The sequence below is a fragment of the Lacerta agilis genome, chromosome 1 (assembly GCF_009819535.1).
Source record: "Lacerta agilis isolate rLacAgi1 chromosome 1, rLacAgi1.pri, whole genome shotgun sequence".
Classification (NCBI taxonomy): domain Eukaryota; kingdom Metazoa; phylum Chordata; class Lepidosauria; order Squamata; family Lacertidae; genus Lacerta; species Lacerta agilis.
This window is the reverse complement of record NC_046312.1, coordinates 131,033,955-131,059,231: the sequence shown is the minus strand read 5'-3', so window position 1 is coordinate 131,059,231 and position 25,277 is coordinate 131,033,955. Positions and strand designations below refer to the sequence as shown.

Below are 25,277 nucleotides of genomic sequence, written 5' to 3'. Positions count from 1 at the left end.
TCCTGGCCTGGCCTGGGCTGGGGCAGCGGCCATGCAGGGCTCCATGGTCCGTCGCACGCAGGAGCTGCTGGGGCGAGTGATCCGGAAGCCGCCCCTCACGGAGCGCCTTCTCAGCAAGCCCCCCTTCCGATACCTGCACGACGTGATTGGGGAGGTCAGCCTGGGCTCTAAAAGGGGGGCACAGAACGGGGGGGGGGAGAGACCCGCGGAAGTAACACACAGCGCCGCTTGCGCTCTCCAGTTGCCAGGCAACAAGCGGGGAAGGAATGGATGTGGATTTCCCCTCCCCCCGCGCCTTAGTTTGTTTTATTTTTCTCTTTCTTGAAATGCTCTACGCCGCTTCATTTCTTTTTCTTAAGCACCACCTGAAAGCGGTTTACAAAAGAGAAATTCTCGAAGCAGATAATAAGAATTCGCCTCCGCGGTCCTCGGCATCCCTTGGGCGCGCGGCCTTGCCTAGGCGAGAATGGTCTTGGCAGGCGGCGGAAAGAGCGCGGCAAAGGTCTCAAGACGCAGGCAGTTCCAGAGGGCAGGCTCTGCCACACCGCCGGGCGGGCGGGTATCTGTGCGGCGCCTGCAGCAGGGCAGGGGACTCAGTGGGCACATGCGGGGTAAAGCAGCTTCATAGGTGAACTACTCCCAAGTCCCTCAGAAGTGGGGGTGCCCATCACTTCGCCATCCCCCCAGCCGCCGCCCCCTACACCATTCCCAGTTGTAGAATTCAGCAAGGTCGCCCACTCCCTGTCTAGTTTCTGTGCAGCTACCCCTTTTTGCAGACCACAGGTTCCAAGCCAATAAAAAGAGGCGCAGTATTACAAAACCTCAAAACTGTATAGCTTTTGATCTTTTTTAAAAAATTAACAATCACCAAAATGAAAAGCCCTCCCATGTACACAGGCATATGAAGCCATCCTTTCATCTTTTTAAATAAAAATAAAAATCTGATATTAGCAGTCAGGGTTATCCCAGGTCTTATACATAAGCAGGCTAGCATAGTAGGTGGGGTGCTGTTCTTTTGATTTCCACATGCCATGAAAAAGTTTTACCTATGATTTTTTTTGTAGGTCAGGTTGCAGTTAAAGGGAATTGTTGCCTAGGCCAGTATGGAGGGAGATAGGGGAGAGCCCCTAGGGGCATTGAAAGTGGTGAAGGAATGGCATCCACCCTGCTATCCCTTCATTGTATCATAATTTAAGATTAGTTGTATCATAATTTTCTCCGCAAAATAAATTAGATGTTAAATTCTTCACTTTGGCTTGTTCCCATACTGAAGATCTTCAGAAAGACATCTAAGTAGTTTTAAACGTTTACTGAAAGTGAAAGAGTCCAGTTTGTTAGTTGATTAGTCTTATTTTTCTGTTGGCTTTTATATACGTTCACATTTTATTTTTCTTACTGCCTGGCCATCATTAGTTACCAAATTCAGACTTAATTTTTCTGTGTTAGATCTCCCTACCCTTGGTGGTGGCTCTCAAATAGTTTCTTAAGGACTGTAAATGCCAACAACTTATTTGCAACTGTTCTATAGTTCTCTATTGAGGAAGGCCTAAAAAATGGCATTTCTAGAACACCATGCAGGTAGAAGCTGCACCTACCCAAGCATGCACTTTGTTGCCATAGTTAGAGATCACACAGAGAATTTTGGAGCTCTTACATATTCCTGTACCAGCCAATGATAACATAGCAACTGACCCATAATATTCCCATGACCTGGTGGCTTCTGCCCTGACATTTCAGCAATACCTTCCTGGTCTTGTAGCTTATTAAAAACTAGTTTACTCATGCTTTTGTTTTACTCATCTGATTTACTATGCCAGTGCCTTAACTGCAAGTTGCATTTGAAATGGTAATGAAGAGAACTGAAAAGTTACTCAGTATTTTGGAAGTTATCTATCATAATATTATCTGAACTGAAAAAAGGTATACTGAGAATTTTCAAGCCCATCCAGAGTCTCACGAGAATCCAAGTTCCTTTCACCTACCTATCCCACCTGCACAGATATGTATCCATGTACTTATAATATTAGTTGTTAAAAGAATGCTTAATCTCTGCACAGATAACAGTTGTAACCGAAGAGTTGTTTTGTTATAAACAAAATGTAAGAATACCATAGAGAGCAGAATTTCTCCAGAGGCTGTCATGATTATCTCTACCATTATCTGTGCTGTTAACAATTGTGTATGCTTTGGCACAACCTGCCCCCCGCTCCCGATAGAATTCTGATATATGTGAAGTGTCATTGAAAAGTCATAAAATCTGTAAACATTAGAATCCCTATAGAAAATCAGACATCATAAATCAGACTGCCTGCCAAATCCAGAAACAAAACACATTCTTTTCTTTTATAAAGGTAATTAGATCAACTGGTTTCATGAAAGGACTGTACACAGAAGCAGAGATGAAATCTGATAATGTTAAGGTATGCAAAGCCTTTAATTGTTTAAACTTTTAAAATGAGAGTATTATACACATGCATACTAATCTGATTATATGCCAGGAAGAGCACAGTTTATGCTGAAATCTGGAGAATTATGTTTAACTGTATTGCCCTACCAGGATAAAGATGCAAAAATCGGCTTCCTTCAGAAAGCAATTGATGTTGTCATCATGGTGACGGGGGAACCTTTGGCAGTGAAGCCTGCACGTATTGTTGCTGGGCACGAACCTGAAAGAACCAATGAACTACTCCAAGCAATTGCCAAATGCTGTCTTAATAAGGTAGGATCTCTACACAGAGCTTTATCTGTGGACTTAAATCTTACACAAAGTTTGCATGCAAACACCACACTGAACTTGAGCTGGGGGGAAAGCGAGGTTGGGGAGTCACAAGGGAAAGGCACCTTGAGGGTAGTTGCCATGGAAAGGCTACATACCTCTCTCACCACCACCACCAACTCAGTGCTTCCCTTTTGAAGCTTATCCTCCCAGTGCCCTTTGCATTACTGTAGATACATAGCAACCAGGCATTTGTATACAAGAGTTGGCTAGTAACAGGTCTCATAACAAGTCTCCTGTTACTGAAGATCAGGCACTCATTAAGAATTCACTGTATAGTTAACTTACAGTACAATGGTATGCACTTCTACTCAAAAGGAAGGAAGTCTTTTGTGCTTAATACATTGCCTGAAACTAGTTTAAAGTTAAAATCACGAGAGCAATTCCAGAATTTCCCATCAGGCAATGTATTGCGAATCCCTGCTTGCCCTGTTTGCCGCCAGTATTGCACACTTCAATCAGGCCTGATGCTCACCCACTCTGTCCCTCACTCCGTAGCCCAGCTGCTGGCCGCAGTATCGGGCTAGCTTAGCTGGGGGGCAGGAGGCTCCCCACCCCCAAGTTGAGCAGTTCCACAAAGCCCTGATGCCCCTCCGGCTCGTGTGAGCCAGTGCGATGTTGGAGCTTGGTAGGGCTGGGCAATGTATTCTGGCTACTTCTTCCTCTAAAGTGGGGAGAAGGAAGCAGCCGAGATACATTTAGCTGCTGATATATCACAGTGTTGAAAGCCAGGTATCACCCAGCCCCAGTGCTTAATGGGGTTTACTTCCAGGTAAATGGGTACAGGTTTAGACTTTGGTTTAAGAGCCTCTCCACTGGCAAAAGTTAGAAGCTGGACATGTCCACCTAACTCCACTGAGTTCAGTGGAACTTGCTCCTTATTAAGCATAATTATGGTTGTTGCCTTAAAAGGAATTGTTCACAATTGAAAGGAATGATAACTAAGATTGTATACATATTTTTCTTTTAAGATAGAAAGAAATCAGTGTTGTGTATAGGATAGAAATGATTACTGCCAAGATTATGCTCAGTTTAACAGGTGTTATCTCTTTGTAGCTATCCAGTGATGAAGCTGTTCAAAGAGTCCTTGCTGGGGAGAAAGCTGATATGAAAGGAGGGATACCATCTTCTAAAACCCAAAACAGAACAGAAGATCAAAGATCCCATAAAGAGGTGCTGTGAACAACTTTTGGGTTAAGGGGAGTATAAATAATTATTGTTGCCTGAGGAACTAGAGAGAAGACTGTGTTACAATTTAATATTTTTACATTTTATTATATAGGGAAGAGGTGACTCAGAAATAAAAGACCGAAACTCAATTCAAGACCAAAAACCCAAAGAAGAGATAAAAGAGGAAGGGAGCAAGCGAAAAGAAAGAGAAAGTGACAAACATAAGGATTATGAGAACCGGCACAAAAATCTTGACAAAGACAATTTTAAAGAAGGTGAGAAACATGAAAGAGAGAGAAATAAGAATAGGTCAAGCAAACAGGGAAGAGAGTCAGAGAAAATCAGAGACAAAGAAAAAGGAGATGGGGAAGAAGAAAAAGAGGAGCATGATAAAGAAAGGGACAGAGAAAGGAAACAACATGAGGGTGGAAGAGAAAAAGACAGATTAAGAGAAAAAGACAAGGAGAGGGCCAAGGAACATGAGAAGATCAGAGAAAGGGGAAAAGATCGAGAAAAAGATAAACGAAGGGAACGTGTGAAAGAGACGGAGCAGTCACGTGAACAAGGAAAGGACAAGGCAGATAAAAAGGTAAAATGATTGTGTGTGGTTTTTTTTTAAAAAAAGGCATAAAGTAGCAGTTGAGATCTGTAATTAGCAGATCTGTTGAACAATCACTATGCGTTTTTCTTTCGGTTTTGCACATGAGACTTCTGTGTGGAATAAGTCCTGCTTGTTATGAATACCTCGGGGGTCGGGTGGGTATCAAAATCCTGCACTGGGAAAAGCAAATGAATACAAATGTAACCTGGTTTGAGGGTGGCTAGTTAAACCAAAAGGCTACTGAGAAAAGAATAAGCAGTGGCTGCTTCCTCTTTGAAAACGCAAAAACTATTTGTACAAGTTTGTACCACCAATCAGAACATGTAGTTCCCTTGTAAGACAGAGCTCAGGAAGAATGTGGTTGCCTTCATATTAGCAAGGCTAGAGATGGATTTTCAGAAATAAACCACAGGAAAATCTAGGGGGATGCGTCAGTTGCTGAACTGATTAAGGGAGTATTATGGTATATAGTCTCTTGGTTAATAGGGTGCCCACCCTGATTGTGGAAAAAGTGTGTAAAATGTATATGGGAATAGATGTGTTAACTGTGTTTGAGGAATGAAATCCGTGTTCCCAAATGCTTTTTACAATAATAGCCTAATACCTATGTCCAGTGAAGTAATGTGTGAAAGAGTCCTGAACCCATCTTAGATGCTCCACCCACTTTTGCATCTGGCCCCACCCACCAGTGGCATGTTGCCCCAAAGGTTGCTCATGGGAGAATGTGACCTTCAGACTGAAAAAAGGTTCCCCATCTCTGTGCTAAAGCCAAACCATGGTATAGCTCGCAGCAGCAGGAGGGCCAAGGGAGGAGAATAGCACACTCAATCTCCTGTCTAAGAATCCTCATGTTCTCATTTGGCTTAGCATAATTTGCAAACCAGCTCCTACTAACCATTGCAAAAGTTCAGTATAAATATTTTTCTGTAACAGTTAGGTAGCCGTGTTGGTCTGCCATAGTCAAAACAAAACAAAAATAAAATAATAATTCCTTCCAGTAGCACCTTAGAGACCAACTAAGTTTGTTCTGTATTTTTCTGTAGTCTGCAGGATCAGAGGAGAATGTAACTAAAAAACTGTTGGAACGATCTGTAAAAGATAAAGCTGAGCCAGATAAAGAAGTAAGTAATCAAGTGTACGCATTTTGCAAAGCAGTTCAAATGTTTCATTTCTGTACTCAGTACAAATGAAAATCAGCTTGTGATTACAAAATATTAAAGCCATAAAAAACATTATTATTTTATTAACATATTTGGTTTGACGTTGCATGAACAAGCCTTGTGTTTTATTTATCTGTATACAACATTTATACCCCACTCTTCAATCAAAAAGGCTCCCAGAGCAAACTACTGATCAGTAAAAAAAGACCATCCTTGCTCTTAGACTTGCAACTAAATAACACAGTACCAAAGGGAAAAGAAGGAAAAAACCAAACTCCGGCTCCAGTTCTTATTTACAGAGTTCTTAGAATGTTCAGCTGAGATGGGACCTGTTCAGTGAGGGATAGAGTGAAGAGAAACTGGTCTCTCGCCAGAGTAAACGAAGGGGTCCTGCTTCCCTTCTCCCCTCTGCCACAGCCTGATGCAATAGCTACTGCTGGGTGACACAGTTGGTGGTTTGGTATGTGAATGGATCCTAAGGAAGATGCTTTACAGTCAGAAACCCTTAATGGGGGTGAGATGTCCACTCAAGGGAAAAGGGATAATTAAGGCTGCTTGTTTAACGATTCCTATTTCTAATAATCTTCCTGATTTTAATTATTCATGCTGTGGTCAGAGAAAAACGTATTACAAAGAAATCATAACATAACCTTTTTAGAATTGCGTTATTGGTTAAGTAAACCTGGTGCTTGTTCCATTTTTTAAATTAAATATTAGCATTTGTTAAATATTATCATGCTCCCAATGTTTTTTTTTTCATATTCCAAAATTGGATGATGCATCTTCCTCTCAAGTTTATGGGCTTCTGGGCTTGAGTGAAATTTGTAGTGCAGATGAAATGTCACAAGGGATTCAACTCCAGTTCATTGTTTGGTGCATAGTTGAAGAGATGGGTAGAAAATGGGTTCTAGAGAAATTCCCATTCCAAAACACAACGGTTACAAATACAGATGCCTTGTGCTCCTTTCCTGCTATATCACTCCTTCTGGGAGCTTCTCTTATTTATCTTCTTCTTTATGGAAAAGTGTGTGTGTGTGTGTAAATATAAAATATGCTCTCTCTTTATCACCTCCTTGTTCCTTACTGATAGGGAGGAGCAGCTGCTCTGGCCACAGTGTTTACACCAGTGCTCAAATTAATGGGGTAGGGGAATTTATGGAATCCACACACCCCAACTCTGCCTTCTCCCAAAAATAGTAGCAAAGTGGGTTGCCACAAAAGATAAAGGCACCAGGCCCCTTCAGCACTGGTGGTGAATCTTGCTTACTCTGAAAGTGTGGAAAACTTCAGTACTGTAGACTGAAAAATTGTGAGTTGTGCCTTTTTTAATTGCATGCTTTGTATATCTTTTCAAGAGTGAAAACATAGCAAGATTATCAAGGCAACATTCAACAAAGGGACCAAGACAACGAGCCAAACCTGTCGGTGAAGGTAGCCAAAACAACTCTTTTTGTTTCATTCTTTCCTGAGAATTCCTGAACATTTGTAGCACGTCATAATCTACGGTCCACATAAGGCCCAAAGGAAGCCACAGTTTCCCACTACATGAACAAGTGCTTCCTCCTGCTTCTCTTTTGTGTGCCAGAGAAGCTTGAAGTTTCTGCTTTTAGTTTTTAACTAACTACAATTCTTTGTAACATGAATTCAGACGTAGCTTGGAAGTTGAACAGAATCTGTTCCGGAAGTCTGTTTGACTTCCAAAACGTTCAACTTCCAAGGCATGGCTTCCGATTGGCTGCAGGAACCTCCTGCAGCCAATCGGAAGCCCCACCGGACGTTCAGCTTCCGAAAGAACGTTTGAAAACCGGAACAATCACTTCCGGTTTTCAATCGTTTGAGAGCCAAATGTTCAGCAACTAAGCTGTTTGAATTCCAAGGTACGACTAACTATCAGTCTGGTTTGGGGGTCAAATGTGCCTTAAGAAAGCTGGAATTATAAAGTACTATAAAATAAAATGTTATAAAAATAAGGTACCCCTAGGCTACAGAGAAGTCATTTGGGGTCAGTAGTACCCCGTGAGGTAAAGCACTTAAACATATAAGAAGGGGGTGTGAGATCTCACATATTTTAAAACACAAAACTGCATGTTGTTCAGTTAACATGTATATAATGTAATTAGAACAATTGCATAAACATAACAGTCCAATAATTACTAGGAGTTAATTATCCACAACAACAATAAACTACACAGAATTTGCAGCCATGGCCCACACTATTTAAGCAGCCTGTGTACAATTTCATTTTCACACCTGTGTGAGTTGAAAGGACAACGAGTGCAAAGGAGATGCAAGGCCTTGCTTTTAGCCCCATCCCAGTTCTTATGCTGCTCTTGTCGGCTGTTCTTGAGTTCAGCTGTAACTTCCACAGCAAGGAACTGCTACATGGGCGGCTTGCCATGTTCTTAATTATAAGGGAAATCCACATGAACAGAAAAGGTCATGCATCACAGGGACATGTACTTTAATGTAAGAAGTGGAAATTTGCAATCTCTTTTCTGGTATGTGAAAGAGAAGGATAGGGGAGTAGGGAACCTGCTCATTCACATAGCAGGAAACTATGGTTGTCCCCCCCCCACCCCCATGTCTTTATCTGGTCTCTGCATATTTTAGTGTTTCTAAGGTTATAGTACTAGCTGCTGATGTAGCAGGAGATATCTGTCAGTGTATAGGTTTGATAGTTTGAAGAAGTAGCACAGCCATTTGATAAATCGGCTAGGTAACATTGTGGTGAAGATCTTGCTGAAGTGTCTGCATAACTCTGCCAAGTCTAAACATGTCTAAATTACCTTAATAGCATATAGTACACATCTCTCTGTGAATTCTCTCATGTCAGGGCGAAAAGAAACTAGTAAAAGTGTATCTAGTGGTGCAATTGAAAGAACAGCTAACATGTTAAAACAGAAAATTGAGCCAGTTATTACAGCACAAGAGCCAGGTAAGAAAAGGCAGAGCTCTCTTGCTTCGTCTTTGATGAGCACTAACTAGATGTCAATTTTTTGTAAGTGCTATAATTACAACTTTTGTTTTACCACATATCAAATCAACATACAGTGTGTTGATGAAGTGCTTTTGAATCCAAGAGAGTTGGTGTAGTTTAGTCACTAAGACACTGTGCTACAAATCAAAAAGTCCCTATTTCAAACCATTTTTCTATTTAGATCTCACTGGGTGAGTCTCATTCAGATTCAGTCACTTATCTTCAATATAGGATGATAAGTGCTACATGTTAAGTATTATTACCAATCTTTAATGGCAAGAATTGCTAATATGTTTAGGGCAGGAGTTAACCAACCTTGTAAGTGGCAAATCATTGCGGACTCCCCAAATGCTACTGCTTTCCGTAGCAGAGACATAATTGCTGAATGGAAAATTTGCCAGCTCCTTTCCTGAATATCCCAATAAATTTTCTTCTCCTGCCTCTGATGAGAGGGAATTGGGAAGGGTATTCTGTCCCAAACTATCAGCCTAGAAACTGGAACTGTAGTTTCTGGGTTTCCAGAACTTTTGGCAAACATGTTTAGGAGAGTTTTTAGAGGATGGAGGGTGAGAACTTGTATTGTCTTGAACAATGACCTGAAGTAATATATAGCACAGCACGTTGTTTCTTTAACCAGCTTAATGGCTTCCTATCACAAACTTTTATGCTAGGAATATTAATGGGAGCTAATACCATTGCAGCTACACTTGCAGATGAAAAACCAGCAACTGTTTTACATGGAAAAGCTGAGCCAGAAATTGCAGTAAAACAGAGAGGTAAGCAAAGAACCATTGTTTCTTTAACCTCTTGTTAAAAAATTCCCTTCCATGTCAACGCCTTCCAGGGTGTAACTTGAAGAGACTGATAATAGTTAAAGTATTAGCTTACCAGACATAATTATCATAATGGATTTGGAATTTTTGATTCCCCTGCCATATTTGTTGTAAAGAATAGACTCTTTTCAACATAGTTTTTTCTCTTAAGAAGAAATAGAAACTGATGAGGTCAAAAGCGGCTATTACTAATTAATAGCTTGCTGCCTGGAGCAATTCTGCTGGTTTTTTCCCTAGAGTGAAAATATGGCATCCCAGGACAAACTTAGGGAAACGTATTGTGTTTGATGTGTGTTTGTGTTTTCCTGCTCTACTCCGCAAATCGTACACCCTGACCCCAGAGAATGTGAGCTTGTACCTTTCTAGTAGACATGCAGCAACAATCCAGTAATCAAGAAGAGTGTTTTGTGTTGCTGTCCTGCATACAAACAGTGGAGTGTCTAATGCAATTTTTAATTGCTCCTAAGCATGAGGAATAATCAGTATGTATTTATGTTGCAGGTGACTCATCCAGTGATGCAGGTAAAATTTATGCTGAATTTTAATACGTAATCATTTATTTATTTTTAGAGAATTTTAACTATAGTGAAGCGGAACTTGGAAAGAGACAGCTTTCCATATTGGTAGATGGCTATTAATCTAATGTTAATTTGTTTTTACACTGGAATACAATAAATGTCACATAAGCAGTAAAGGAGAAATAGGTTGCCAATTGGCCTTTGTTTCATATGCAATACTGAATTTATCTCTGCAGCATAATAATGGCATCTGTGTGTGCTTGGAGGGGAAGTTCTGCTTATTTCAGTATTAGAAAAGAAATTATTATTATTTATTGAATTTATGTATGTTACCAGCATTTGGTATTTATATATGTTACCAGCATTTGGTATTTTCAAAATGACAGAATTTTTTGTTTCATAGAAGGAGATGTTTTGAACACTGCTGCCCCTGAAAAAATTGTTGTTTCTGAAAATAGTGAAATTACTAATGAGCTTCCTCCTCAAGTCACCCAAAGGTATGTCTGTATCTTCCCTTTTATTGAAGGCTAAAAATTTGGGGTACAATCCAGTTTAAGCAATTAAATGCATTTTAATGCTACTTATTTCAGTTAGAAAGATTTGAACATTATTAATTCATTAATTTAAGTCAGTGGTGTGTAAACTTGCTTATAGTTTGGATTGTAACCCCATGAATTTAAACTGACAATGGCATTATGACACATTAGGTGGTAAATTGACCATAATCAGGGAGTTCATCAAATCCTATGAAATTGTAAAAGCTCTGATCAAACTGTAATATTACTCAGTAAATTGTGATTTGCTAATTAGGAGGGAGCTAAGAGTTCCCGCCTTCCTTTCCCTCCCTCCCCCAGAATAATTTCCCCCCTGCCCTTGTTGGCATTAAACATGGTTTAGAATTGCAAGTGCACAAATGTTAGCCTGAGAATAATAGAATTGTAGAGCTGGAAGGGATCCCAAGAGCCCTTTAGCCCTTTAGCTTTGCTAACCTTGGTCGTCGTTAATCATAAACCACAATTTGAACCCATGGTTTGAATTCTTCTGAATTTTAGATTGTAGTTACAAGAAAACCAATTTAGGAGTAAACTATGGTTAGTGTCATGTGTATATATTTATGAAGTGTCAATAGGACCAAGAGCACACAACAATGGAAATTTGCTCTGGAGTGGGAATGTGTGTCTCCCAAACTCCTAATTTACAAACGATAGTTTTCAAGGTAACAACTGCACAGTGTTGCTGAAATATGACTTACTCCTAAGTTTGTTGTTTTCTACTGTTTTATCTTTAAAGTTTGTGGCACTTTTTCTAATACGCATTATTATGGCTGAATAGAAACAACGAAGAGTAAAATTAACAGTAATACATAAATTTCAGATTAGAAACATTTGAGCTCTAATCTCTTTAGGTGTAATCCAATTTAAAAGGTCACCTTCCACAATATAGCAGTACCTTCTGGCATGGCGTCCTTTGTTATAATGAATGGGAGAGCCTGTGTCCAAATCAGTGCATTCTCAGAGCTATGGAAAAAACAGTTCTTAACAATGAATCTGATTTTGGATGCTCAAACTGAAACAAACTTTCATATTAAGTGGAAGAAGAGCCTCCTGGATAAGCCCAATGACCTATCTAGTTACAGCACCCTGTTCTCAGAGGAGCCAGCAAGATGCCTGTAAGAAGCCTGAAAGGGCACAAGGGCACTCTGCCCACTTGTGATTCCCAGATTTCTCTGCATGTGGGCGTAAAATATACCCATTGGGGCTTGTAGCCATTGATTTCTCCATTGATTGCTTTATCCTCCCTAAGTTTGTTTCATTCTCTTTAGAAGCTGTCCAATTTCATGGCCATCACTACTACTTGGGGAAAATGTTGATTTGCAATATTAATATTAAGCTTATTAAATTATGCAAGTTGCATTCAGCAGGAAAAGATCAGCCTCAGGCTAATTTGTTCCATCCCTTCAGTCATTGTATATCCAATCAGCATTGTTCAATCAAAATGAAATGTATTTCAGTTCCGTTGATTTCAGTGGAAGTGAAGTATGTGTTTTATTGTTTGGCATTGAAATCAGGGGACTTTAATGTACTGTACTTTGGCTGGATTTTGGGGGGAAGGGGTATGGCTTTGAATCTCCTAATTGTGTTCTGATTAGAATACAATGAATTAAGAATTAAAAGGATTCTTTAATTGCATTGTATATTCTTTATTAACGAAGGCATGCCAGGGTTTGATAAGATTTTTGCAGATTGCTCAAAATAAGTGGTTTCACACAATAATTTGTGTTAAGAAAGGAAATGCTCTTTACCTCATTTACAGAAGACTTCCACGACCCAGCAGTGCAAGACCAGCTCCACCCCGGATAAAACGCCAAGAAAGTACAGAAGTTTTAGCACCAGAGAGGTCAGGAAATATTTTATATTTCTGCTGTCAGATTGTTCTGTAGTTTGTTTTATTATCAAATGTGAAGTCAAGTGTGTGTTAAACTTTCTAGGCCTTTAGAAGACTAGAAGATTGTCCTCAACACAATTTTTCCTATTGATGTGGTATATTCATAAATGCAGTTATTCCTCAAAAGGTTGACAAAATGTGATAGTTACCACAAATTAGACCGCAATCCTACAGCATCCATGATGATGGCATACTCTTGAGTCTCTCCTTTTTCTGCATTAGAATGCTGAGAAACATAAGTGTTTCTAAGCTCAGAGAAGAAAACCTTTCTTTTGTTTACAATATTGTCAGCAGTTTTCATTTTCATATTTTTCCGGATTTTTTGGGAAGTGGCCGTAAGATAATGTAGCCTTTTCTCCGTGTGTCCCCTGCCTTCCCCAGCTTTCTGCCCTGACTACCATCAGATGAGCAGGGCTTTGGGTTTTGCAGTTCTTGTGCCACAGATTCTTTTACACCCAACACATGACTGCTCTGCTCATAAATCAGTGGAGCTTTTCTTAAAAAAGTAATACTACACTGTACAAATTTCTGATCTGATAAGTTAAAAGTAATACATATCGTGTTCTTAAAGTCAGTACAGGTTGGATCCAGATTTGAGTTACGCTTTAGTCACATTAGAATAAATGACACTTACCGGTAATAATTACCTACTGGTCCCATAGTTTTCGGTGTGGATCCAACTCAAAGTAAATTAGATTTGATAAGAAAATAAGTGTTATGTACATTTCAGTTCCACCCCTCACCCAACTTTCCATTTTTATGGGGGTAAATAGCTTGAAAATTCCCAAAACCCTTTTATCTTTAGACAGGACTGAATACACATTTTTCTTTTAAATTCTACAGTATTTTCTGCCTTGAATAATCAGTTGTAACACCATGTCTGAAGTATAGTCCTGTTCTTCCTTTCTTTTAGAAATGGCAGTGCCAAAATAGTGACAAATGTCATTATAGACAAAGAGGAGGAAGAAGACGATGATCAGTTTGTTGTGGAGGCAGCACTGCCTGAAATGGCAGAAATGGCAATGGTCGGTTAATACATTTTCTCATACCAATGTGAACCAAGCATTAACTTTGTGTTGTCTGCCGCTGCCTTTTGTCTCTTTCTGAATAGCATGATGAATGGATGTGAGTCTAAGATGGAAGCACCCTCCAGCCCTATTAGCCTAGGATAGGAGGAAGTTTGTGTTGTCATAGTGTATGATTAAGGAGAGGAACAGTGAATTAACAGTTCCAGGCAGCCTAGAAGCCTAAAGCCCATTCATAATTTTGCCAGAGTATGAGGTGCCTCTGATTACCTTAGAATGGCTGCTGTGGAACCCTTCCCCTCTGTATTTTATATTATGAGGATCTGGCGCAAATCCCATTGATAGTCAAACCACATGTCATCTTGATTGGTCCATGCTCCAAGTTGTACAATTGAGCTCCCTTTTTATTTTACAGGGATGGATGATAGAATTGTAAAATACAGTTGGCAGATCAGTGGGTGTTTTTTGTTGGTAAGGTGGCGGGGAGGCAGTCACTATTCTTAGAACAGAGAGAAAATGAACAGCCAGCTCTCAAGTATTATTGTCTCCTTACTTGTCTAGTTTTAATTTATTAACTTCCCTTTGATTTCTATTGTTCAGGAGGCAACAGTAGAGTTGGAAGAAGATGAGAAGCACGGCAAGTGGTTTTATTTCCTTAAGGTTTTTCTCTTCTTGCTTGTTCGTGATTAAGTCCCTCAAAACTTGTCACTTCCTATATCCTTGTTCTTCCTTTCAAGATTCAATGCGTATGCAGTCCAATTCATGCTTTCTTGTCAACTACTTGCTTTGACCTGAGATAACTTCAAAATCCCTTCCCGTCCTTTTTGTTCCTTGTTCTTAATGAAACTTGGCACAAGTACAATGATTTTGACACTTGTCAGGTCTTAGATAGAGTGTAATCCAATTTAAAATATGATGCCTTCTCTTGCTGACTTTTATTATACCTTAGTGGCCGTAAGTACATTACAGTGGTACCTCTGGTTACGAACAGGATCCGTTCCGGAGCCCCGTTCATAACCCGTGACGTTCTTAACCTGAAGCGCCGCGCCTGCGCATGCGAATTATGTCATTTGACACGTCTACGCATGCACAAACCGCCGAACCCGGAAGTAACGTGCGCGTTCGGCGCATTCGTAACCCCTGTCGTACGCATCCTGATGCATGCGTAACTTGAGGTATGACTGTATATGAGTTTCAGAAAGAAGATTTCATTTCAATGTGCTATACAGAAGAAACTAGTTGGATGTATGAACAAAAACTGAGCCACTATAAGCACTTCTTTTGCCTTTTTAGAGATGTCTTTTGCAGTTAATAACTATAATTTTTTTATTCAACAGGTGGGCTTGTCAAAAGAATATTGGAAACAAAGAAAGATTATGAATTGTCACAGTTGCCAAAATCTGCTGAGAAGGTAATCATGTAATAAACCTCAAAGAATTGAGTGTTCTTAGTTGCTTGTTCTTCAGTGTTTTCATTCCAACCTCTTTTTCATCGTTGCATTGCTCTGTATCCTACAAAGTAAAACTAATGTCAACAGCTTTCCAAAGAAGGAACATTTTTAGTAACCTCTTATAAAATAAAAACACCTAGCAGACACCCATCTTATGAAGCACATATGTTAAAAGCTGTCTGGTTCAATAACACCAGGAGCACTTTACTTCCCTCATCACTCCAGCAAACCTCTAGCACAGGTCATGTGTGAATCTGCTATGTTCCTGGAAGAATTGGCCTAGTATCCTGTGCAACAAACTTGTTGAGCCTGCGATAAGAAAATCATAAGAAACCCCACCAGCGGTGTTGGGTTAATGGCAGTGTGGGCTGGGCTGCACTGCTGATCTCTTTTCCCAGCATTGCACATTGCTGTGTGTTGCTGAGAAGGGGAGAGACAAGGCCCACAGAGAGCTTGGCACAGCAGCAGGGGTGTCAGATTGGCTCTGCTGCTGTGCCACTGCTAAACTCCTACTGCCTTGTCCCTCCCTCCTGGTAACTGGCAGCAATGTGCAGCATTGAGAAGCCTGATCAGCAGCACCTGTTGGTTGCTACTGTTTGATAGCCAAACAACCATTGCTGTCATCAGGTGACAAAGTGACTTCAATATTCTTTGTTGAGTTTTGGTTATGCATAGCTGTGCAGCCAAACATGCTGTGGCCTCAAGTTACAAAATGAATCCATCCTAACCCACAAGGCAGATCCCAAACACAGCAGGTCATACTGGGAGAGATCCAATCATGGTTCTTTTTAACACAATCCTTTCATCAGGCAGGTCCAAGAGAACTAGCCTCAAGAGCACAGCTCCCTCTTCACTCCATACGCATCCTGTCTGTTGACATAAAACTTCTGCTGCAGGCTGCATCGTACTTATGGCCCACAATCTGTTACTTTTTGCCCACATTTGTTATATCTTTATTATTTGTTGAAATGTGTAAATAAGTACAGTCATACCTTGGATCCTGAACGCCTTGCGACTCAAACATTTTGGCTCCCAAATGCTGCAAACCCGGAAGTGAATTCCAGTTTGCGAATGTTCTTTGGAAGCCAAACGTCCAACGCAGCTTCTGCAGCTTCCAGTTGTGTGCAGGAAGCTCCTGCAGCCAATCGGAAGCCACGCCTTGGTTGTCAAATGTTTTTGGAAGTTGAACAGATCTCCGGAACAGATTCCGTTTGACAACCAAGGTACGACTGTACTTCATTGCTGCATCACTGATTCTCCCTGTGTGCTGGGGTGGATAAAGTGTTGGATTTTGACCCGGGGAAACCAAAGCTTTTAAATCCCTCTCTGCTGTGAAGCTAACTAGGTGTCTATATGCCAACCACTGTTTCTCAGACTGATGTAGCTCACAGGAATGTTTTGGGAATAAAATGGATGGAGGAGAGGAGAGGAGAGCAGTTTTTGCCGTCCTTAACTCCTTGAAGAAAGAATGGAATAAGAATCTGTTGTTGTTGTTGTTGTTGTTATATGCCATCCATCTGTCTGGATTGCTCCAGCCACTGTGGCTTTCAACAAAATATTCAAACACCAAAAACCCTCAATCCTTAAAAGCTTCCCTGTACAGTCAGATAGATGTTAATTTTCATAGAATTATAGAATCGTTGAGTTGGAAGAGACCACAAGGGCCATCCAGTCCAACCCCCTGCCAAGCAGGAAACACCATCAAAGCATTCCTGACAGATGGCTGTCAAGCCTCTGCTTAAAGACCTCCAAAGAAGGAGACTCCACCACACTCCTTGGCAGCAAATTCCAGCAAATGTTCTTAGCAGCTGATGGGAGGGCATTTCACAGGATGGGCACCACTGCTGAGAAGTCCCTCGGAGCTGGACCTCAGTGTCTGGGCTGAATGATGGGAGTGGAGACGCTCCTTCAGGTATACTGGGCCGAGGCCACTTAGGGCTTGAAAGGTCAGCACCAACACTTTGAATTGGACTCAGAAATGTACTGGGAGCCAGTGTAGAATCCTTTGAGACCGGTGTTACATGGTCCCGGCAGATCATAATGAATTCCTGTAGTGGTAGTAGTAGCTAGTGCTACTGAGGAAAAACCTGTTGCACCCCTCTTACAGCTTTGTCATGACCAGAGCAGAAAGTTCTCTGCTTGGAGAACTTAGTTGGTGGAGATCGCATGTAAGGAGTTTAGTCATATAGTAAGAGAGGCAGTGGACATTAAATCCTGAGCCAAACAAGTCAAAAGCAGAATCTTAAATCGGCCTTGGATAATAATTAGCATACAGTAATGCAAATAGTGTAGTTTTGGCTGTGTGTCCTTTTGCATCTCTCTGCTTTGACAGAAGGTGTGCTATCTTTGAGATCATTCTTGACCATTGCACTATTTTCCAATGGCAGAATTGGGCTAAGGTGAGCAATCTTTAATTATTAATTACGGTCGTATTGGTTTCATTGATGTCTCTCAGAACACACCCATTTTCTATTTTTATCTTTTGGTTTTCAAATCTCTCCCATATATTTAATTCACCCCTTAAACGACGATCTCGTTCCTTCACTTCAGTCTATTTGTGTGGTTTTTTTTTAACAATTAGGATAAACCACTTTTGTCAGAAGCAGCAAGGAGAAAAGAGAAAGATCTAGTAGCAAAGGAAATAGAGAAGTTCCGTGGATCCATTCAGGCCCTTTGTCGAAGCGCTCTCCCCCTTGGAAAAATCATGGACTATATTCAGGAAGATGCGGATGCCATGAAGAATGAACTCCAGATGTGGCAGAATGAAAATAAACAACTTGAAGAGGCCCTACAGAAAGAACAAAGGTGAGAATATTGAGAAATTGCACGGTTGCTGCACAATTGGTTAATCCAAAAGATCATGCATAGAGTTTTGTGATGCTAGTCAGGTCTGGGAGACCCAAGCTGAGGGAGAAGGTGGGGCAAGAAAGGTGTATCCCAGCAGTGAAGGCTTCTACTGCAGTAAAATATTATGGGCGGAGTTAGAGTAGTCCCACAAACTTAAATGGTGTGAGCTAAGTATATCGTCATGGTAGTAGAAGCAATTGCACAGATGCTGTTGCCTCGGGGGTCATGCCACTGTATTAAGCTAAAGGCAAGTGAGCAACCACTCAGCAGCCTGACACAAGGCTTCCCACCACTTATGTGTTGACTGGCACCCAGCTGAGCAGTCAGCCAAGCTGGAGCTCCAAGGAGCCTGGGCAGGGAGGTTTAAGGAGTACAGCAGCACTGCCTGCCCTCTGCTCAAACCAACTTCGCCTACAAGTTGTGAGCCAAGGAGCTTCTTAGCTGCTGCCTCCACTGGGAATTATGAGGAAGTTCCTTCCACCTGTCCTGTACACGAAGAGGACATTTGTTTGATTATAAGTATTTATCAAGTCATCTCACACAGTGATTCTCTAAGTAACATACAATATAAACATTGGAACATACAAAATGCAAACAATCCAGAATTGGGTGATTGCACCCAATCAACAATAAAGGACAAGTTATCCGCTCTGGCACAATCATATAAAAACGAAAACCCCTAAAACTAATTTCCAGCAGATTAGAAACTAAAATTGGAGATGTTGAAATAACATTAAATTGTTAACAGGCCTAGGAGCATAAGAAGGCCACTGCCTGATGCTGAAAAGACATTAAAATAGGTGTTAGGCAAATCTCTTTAAGGAGAAGTTTCCAACTACAGGGAAGGGGCCACCACCAAGAAGGTCCTCTCTTTGCCACCTTCTTTGCTTTAGTATGAGATGACATTCAAAGGAGGGCCTCTATGGATCCTATTGGAGCTTGGGTAGGTTCACATGAGAAATGGTGTTCCATTAGATGCTGGGGGCCCAAGTGGTGTGGGGCTTTAGAAGGTAAAGCCAGCACATTGAATTGGACATGGAAATAAATTGTAAGTCACTGGAGGAAGGAAAGAATTGATGTAATATACTCAAAACACTTGTCCCAGTTAGCAATCTTATCACCACATTCTCCACTAGCTAGAGTTTTTAAGCTGTTGTTGGCAACCCTATGAACAATGCATTGCAGTTGTCCAAACGGAAGGTTACTGCTGAAAGATGGGCTGGAAACTTTATATATAAATAAATTCTAGTAGGTGAACCATAAAGCAGTCAGTGGGTTAGCACTAGGCACCTGTCAGGACTTGGGGGCCAAGGCTGAAAATGCTTACCAATCTCCCTAATCTAGCATTTGTAGCTAGAGAACTACCCAAATATAACAGTGGAAAGGTAGCTTTGTCAGTCACCAAACTATACCTTTCTTTCTCTGCCTCCCACCTCCTCTCTGCCTAACATGTTCCCTTTATTGCATTCTTACAAAACTCTGACCAACAAACCTTAGAAGCCCTCCTGAGGCTACGAAACAGTTCCAAAGCCTCAGAGACAGTTATCACCTTGGACTGTTTGATATCCAAAGCAGTCTTGGATTCTGAGGTGATCTGAATATCTCCAAGATGGGGGTCCTTGACTCCACATTCCATGGGAATACCCAGTCCTTCAAAGGAATTCAGGGTGTTAGCATATGTGGATGATCGCGTTTTATCTGCAGGACAGTCCTTTAATTAGACATTGTGACATGCAAATGATATTCATAGCAAGAGTATTAAAGCCCCCAGTACTCTTTCCCCCCACCCCCACCCTTTTCGCAGTGCAACACTGACTCTTCCCACTGGTATTAATGACAGGTGGGTAGTACAAAGAAAGTTATGCAGCTGTTTTTCACCCCTGCTAAGTTGTATAAAAACACTACCTTTATGATTAGTGTCTGCCTAGGATGAGGTGTAAGAAAAGGCTTAAGATGGCTATCATTCCTGCTCATATCAACTTTGTCAGGCAGATCCCAACTGTTCTTGATTTACAGAATAGTAAACAGAGTAAGATGCTTGCCTAAAAGCACTTGGGGTCGTTGTCCCCCAAACTGGGATTTCAGCGTAGAACTCTCAGAGCTCATTCCAATCTCCTGCTTGACTTCCTCTTCCCCTACCCACTATAGGCAAACATTAGAGTGTGTATTTATTGTATGTATGTATGTATGTATGTGGGACGCGGGTGGCACTGTGGGTTAAACCACAGAGCCTAGGGCTTGCTGATCAGAAGGTTGGCGGTTCGAATCCCCGCAATGGGGTGAGCTCCCGTTGCTCGGTCCCTGCTCCTGCCCACCTAGCAGTTTGAAAGCACATCAAAGTGCAAGTAGATAAATAGGTAAACGGTGTTTCCGTGTGCTGCTCTGGTTCGCCAGAAGCGGCTTAGTCATGCTGGCCACATGACCCGGAAGCTGTACGCCGGCTCCCTCGGCCAGTAATGCGAGATGAGCGCCGCAACCCCAGAGTCGTCCGTGACTGGACCTAACGGTTAGGGGTCCCTTTACCTTTACCTTTATGCATGTATGTATGTACTTCTTTTAGTTTCTCCCCTTATATTTGCTCTCTTTGCTTCAAATGTGTTTGCCTAGCCATAATGGATTTCACAAGAATTTTTGTGTAAGTTCCATGTTTTGTCTCAACAGTATTACAGACAGTGTTGTAGAACCATTGAAAGTAGAACTTGCAGAACTGGATCAGTTGATCAAAGATGAACAAGATAAGATTTGTGCTAAAATGGCCAACGTTTTAAAAAATGATGAAAAAATTCAGAAGATGGTTCATAACATCAACTCAAGGAGGTGAACAATGGAACATGAGAGCTGGAATGGATTTTCTTCTAATTAGAAGAAATAAATCTTTGTGTTGAAAGAAAACTGTTGCATACAGCAGCAAATACAGTTTCAAATAAACTTATTCACGTGATGGTGTATGGCCTCAGGAGATTTATATTGTGTAGGTGAAATTTGCCATTTATTCAATGTTTGTAAAAAGCTTTAAAAAACAGTCAATGCAAAACATTCGCTTTATTTAACCTATATTGTGATAGGTTTTCTATTGTCAGCAGACTTCACTTTCCTGGATTATTTAATATCAATATACTCTGATCAGGTTTTGTACCGTTCATGTCTAGTATATGTGTGGCATTTTGAGCAATATATAAATATATTTTATGAAATTTTGGGAGTTTGCTGTTGGAGTAGCTTGAAATATGACCTTATGTTGGCAAACCGTTTAAGAAGAATTATTTAAATATTCATGCAGATCAAGAAGTAAAATTGGATTTATCTGTATTTCCTTAAGTCATACAAATAAGAAAGACAACAAAATAAGTTTATCTAAACATGTTAATTATACTTTCCTTTATTTACTTTGTTAAGTACTTTTTCTCCAACTAAATGGCCAGTCATGTATGTTTTTACTTTAAATCATTCTGAGAGAATTTGAGCAGGGGGTGTATGCATTTTTGCATGGAGGGTTTTTTGGGGGGGGTCCATTTTTTTTAAGAGTACCTGCAATACTTGCACTTGGAGACCCCATAAATCTTGGATGGTCTTGGTAATCAACCATATTTGTGGCTTCTAGGACTGTATCCCTTGCCTAATGGAAGTACTGTCTCATGTCATACTGAGTTGTGGGGATGTTCTTAAGTGCCTCACATTGCAAAGTCAAAAATAATGCAGCTCTGGAATAGGCCTGAAAGGTAACTGTTGCATTGCATTTCCAGGGTGCTAGGAACTCCTTCAAGGCACATTGAAGCAACAAATCCCAGCTCTTCTCCGACACTTGAGACAAGGGAGTCCCTGCTGTTGTGCTCTGCTTCTGGGGTGTCCCAAGCACCTTGGAAGCAAACACAACACATATCCCTCCTTCTGATTTCTTAGTTCAGGAAAGGGATAGAGTGTTTGTGCAGATCTTCTGGAGCATTTAAGTCTTTCTGAAGTGTAGCCCAGCTGCTTCGTGGTAATGTTTTCCCAGCTTCAAATTCATGAAGAGGGTTGGGACTTGTTCACGTTGCATTGCACTTGCAAAGTGCTTAGAGTGCCTTAGAAACAGCACACCTGCATGGATTTCCCATCCCATTTTACTTCAAGCTTGGAAGGACACCTGAGGCTTGTCATGCTTGGCAAAAGTGGGTAAGGACACACCATGATGTCTGTGCTTGTGGACCATTGCTTATAGATGTCCCTGTGTCATATAAACACAGACTACCGGGGTACTTATAATCTGAATCTTTTGAAGCTACACCATTATTTAAGTGAATGTGATTCAAGTTTCCATCTCCCCCCCCCCCCCGGTGGATTGGATTTGAGAAATCTCATGGTCTCTTCGTTTGCATATCTACCATCTCTCCATTTTCTCATAAAATTATATTTCTTATGGGTTACGTATGGCTTGCTAGATGTTGCACAGGAGAAATGTAATGTGGGATGTGGTTTGAAACCTTGTGCTTATTGACTGAGAAGTCTCAAAAATGTTTGAGGCTTGGAGAAAAATGCTGTGTTGCAATAGTTTAGCAAGCTATTTAATAAATTGTGTGCACTTTATCAGTCTGACACCCTGATCAAAACATTTGGAAGTAATGACATTTACTTCTAATAAATAACACAGCTTAGGATAACAGTCTAAGCCCTTATTGAGGGGTGTATATGATTTGTGTTCTAACTAGTAGAGTTTTTTCCACTGACTGGTTCCCGCTGCCTTTATTAAGAAGCCATCCCAAAATTACTATAACAAATGTTTTTGCATATATTTCAAAGTAACTACAGAGCCTTAGTGTATGGTATGATTGTCATATTTGGAAAGGGATATTAGAAGTTAATTTGGGGAAAATGTCTTAAAAAGCATCAGCAGAAGTGCTGAACTGTTTTCAGCTGCAGTCTTTTCAAAATGCTTGTAATTGTATATACGACTGAATTCAGCATTGAAAAAAATCCAGTCACATTTATGTGTGGATCTGTATATATGGTTAAAGCTGTTTGTGTTAGAAGAATCCAGCATTTTCTGTATCTGAGTAAAAATGTACAGCCTAAAATATAATTTGTATTATAAATTTATTTTCTTTTTATATATAATAATTAAATGACCTATTTTTTCTATGAATAGTGGTGTTTGGATTGTAGTTATTTTTGAAAGCCAATAAAATGAGAAAGAAGACTGTTTATATAAACAGTCTGTGGTGACTGTTGGGGCACTTGCTCCCTGCTGCAAGGTATTTTCCACCTGGCCTGGAGGGCAAGGCAAGACTCCAATTCCTGGGGGGACTCCTCCTTCTAACTGAATGCTGGCCAGTCAGCTTCCTGCATTTATAAATTTGTGGGGTTTCACAATGACACCACACACATGCAGCTTTTTTTGGGGGGGGGTGTCCAGGGGTCATGATCCTACCCTCTCTCACACTCTTTGAATGGTGTGAGGTCTTCTCAACATTGCTCACACCTCCAACCAGGCATTACCAAGCTATTTGGGCCCATGGACACATTTAAAAGCCAAATAAACTCAAAAGCGCCTCGTGCGCTGCAACCAAACACACATTGCAAGTGTGGTGTAGTGGTCAGAATGTTGGACTGAGACCTGATAGGCCCGGGTTCAAATCCCCGCTGAGCCGTGAAGTTCATTAAGTGACCTGGGGCAGTCACTGTCTCTCAACCTACCATATACCTTGCAGGAAAAAACTGGGAAAGAGGAGAACCATGTGTGCCACTTTGAGCTGCTTGGAGGAAAGCTGGGATATACTTACTCCTATTTATGGAAAAACTTAAGGTGGTCAACGCACTGTCCTCACTGGAGGATCTGTAATGTCGCATCACAATTGGTGGAGCAGGTTTTAAACAACTGAAGGGGGAATTGCCATTTTAAACCAGAAGCAGTTTGACCACTAGATTTTTTTCAATGAATCCGGGGACACACTTCAACTTCAATGGATTTTGTATGGGGACTGGTTTGTAAATCCAGGGACTGTCCCCAGGAAACAGGGATGTCTGGTAACCTTACACTAGAATGAGTGAGGTGACATTGAGGGGAGGAAAGTGGCAGTTTAAAACAAGATTTGTATTTAGAAGGAAGTTTGGGAAACGCTCTGTTGTGTTAGCCTTTTGGTGTGAGCTGTGTTGTATCCATCTCTGCTCTTTCTCTTGGTTCAAACTGGTTGGTTTTTCAGAGGGCATAACTGAGCCTGATCTAAATTTGAAATGGAATCATCCCAGCACTTTTTATGCCCAGCTCTTCTTTCACACAAAAGCTCAACGGCTGCTCTGAAGAGAAGAGAAAAGTAAAAGCAAAGCAAGCATTCTCCTACACAACACACACAGAGAGACAGAAAAAAAGCAGGCAGGGTGTCTGCCACTCCTGAACAATGCCTGTTCCCTATCTAAAACCCCTCTAGATTTTCCAGATGTTGATGGGCTTGTGGAAAGGACCAGCAACCATAGTGAAAGCAAACATGACAAGATGCTGTGTATAATGCTGTGTTTACTTTCTCTAAAGTTCTGTGTATTTTGTACAAAACAACAGGTAACAAAAACTTAAGGCATGATTATAGAATTGTTAGTCTAAATTAAAAAAAAAATCTAAATGCTGCAGTGCTACAAAAACATGTACATCTTTCTTCCATTTGTCTGGTTTATTTTTCACACAGCATTTTAGTTGTTGGAAGTTTATTATAATTTATTATTTATTACACAGAGCTCTCCAAACAACTTACAACACATTTATTTTATTATATTTTGAAAACATGGCTTTCTTGCTTCTCCAGGGTAGGAGTTGCAGAGTCTGGGACCCGCCACCAGGTTTGTTAACCCTGTTGTTTGACTGACACAGACAGACAGACAGACAGACACACACACACACACAGCAACTGGCATTCTGCCAGAGGTGTGCTGCTTCTGAACATGAATGTTCCATTTAGCTACTGCAACCAATTGCCTTCAATCAGCTTCACCTTCACAAATTTGTCAAACCCCCTTTAGAACCATTTAATTGTGTAGTCATCACCACATCAGGGTGTGAGTGAATTCCATGCATATGGACTGTGTGGAAGAAGTGTTTTCTTTTTACCTGTCCTGAATCAGGAGTGCCAACTTTGCCCCACAACTGTGGGTGCCTGGGGCTGTGGGTGCCATGAAGCATGAGTGGCCCTGGAACCAAAATTTGTAGGTGCCCAGCCCCTTCACTGGCAAATTTGTGAGTGCTTGGGCACCCAAGGTTCCTGGGAGCCAACACGTGTGTCCTGAATCTACTGTCCATCAATCTCACTGGCTTTCTGGTGTTCTGATAGGGCAGACATAGGCAAACTCAGCCCTCCAGATGTTTTGGGACTACAACTCCCATCATCCCTGACCACTGGTCCTGTTAGCTAGGAATGATGGGAGTTGTAGTCCCACAACAGCTGGAGGGTCGAGTTTGCCTATGCCTGTGACAGAGGAACGATTCTGTTATTCACGTTATTAATGTTTGTTTC

The 25,277-nt window shown here is 41.0% G+C and overlaps 1 protein-coding gene across 1 annotated transcript; it reads left to right on the top strand.

The window, feature by feature from the left end:
- Nucleotides 1-22,921, top strand: TRAF3IP1 (TRAF3 interacting protein 1). The gene is made up of 17 exons (XM_033171325.1): nucleotides 1-154; nucleotides 2,352-2,420; nucleotides 2,558-2,719; nucleotides 3,833-3,949; nucleotides 4,059-4,535; nucleotides 5,591-5,668; nucleotides 7,063-7,138; nucleotides 8,541-8,642; nucleotides 9,386-9,460; nucleotides 10,019-10,039; nucleotides 10,439-10,532; nucleotides 12,349-12,432; nucleotides 13,394-13,505; nucleotides 14,106-14,142; nucleotides 14,843-14,916; nucleotides 17,537-17,760; nucleotides 20,464-22,921. The coding sequence occupies exons 1-17, from the start codon at nucleotides 32-34 to the stop codon at nucleotides 20,621-20,623; spliced, it is 2,085 nt and encodes a 694-aa protein (XP_033027216.1). The 5' UTR covers nucleotides 1-31; the 3' UTR covers nucleotides 20,624-22,921.
- The last annotated feature ends 2,356 nt before the right edge of the window (nucleotides 22,922-25,277 follow it).

What these genes read in the sequence shown, in the direction of transcription:
- TRAF3IP1 (XM_033171325.1), top strand. Translation starts at nt 32, where the DNA reads ATGCAGGGCTCCATGGTCCGTCGCACGCAGGAGCTGCTGGGGCGAGTG. An exon ending in TGCACGACGTGATTGGGGAG is followed by an intron (nt 155 to 2,351) that starts GTCAGCCTGGGC and finishes TCTTTTATAAAG; the next exon opens with GTAATTAGATCAACTGGTTT. An exon ending in TGACTCATCCAGTGATGCAG is followed by an intron (nt 10,040 to 10,438) that starts GTAAAATTTATG and finishes TTTGTTTCATAG; the next exon opens with AAGGAGATGTTTTGAACACT.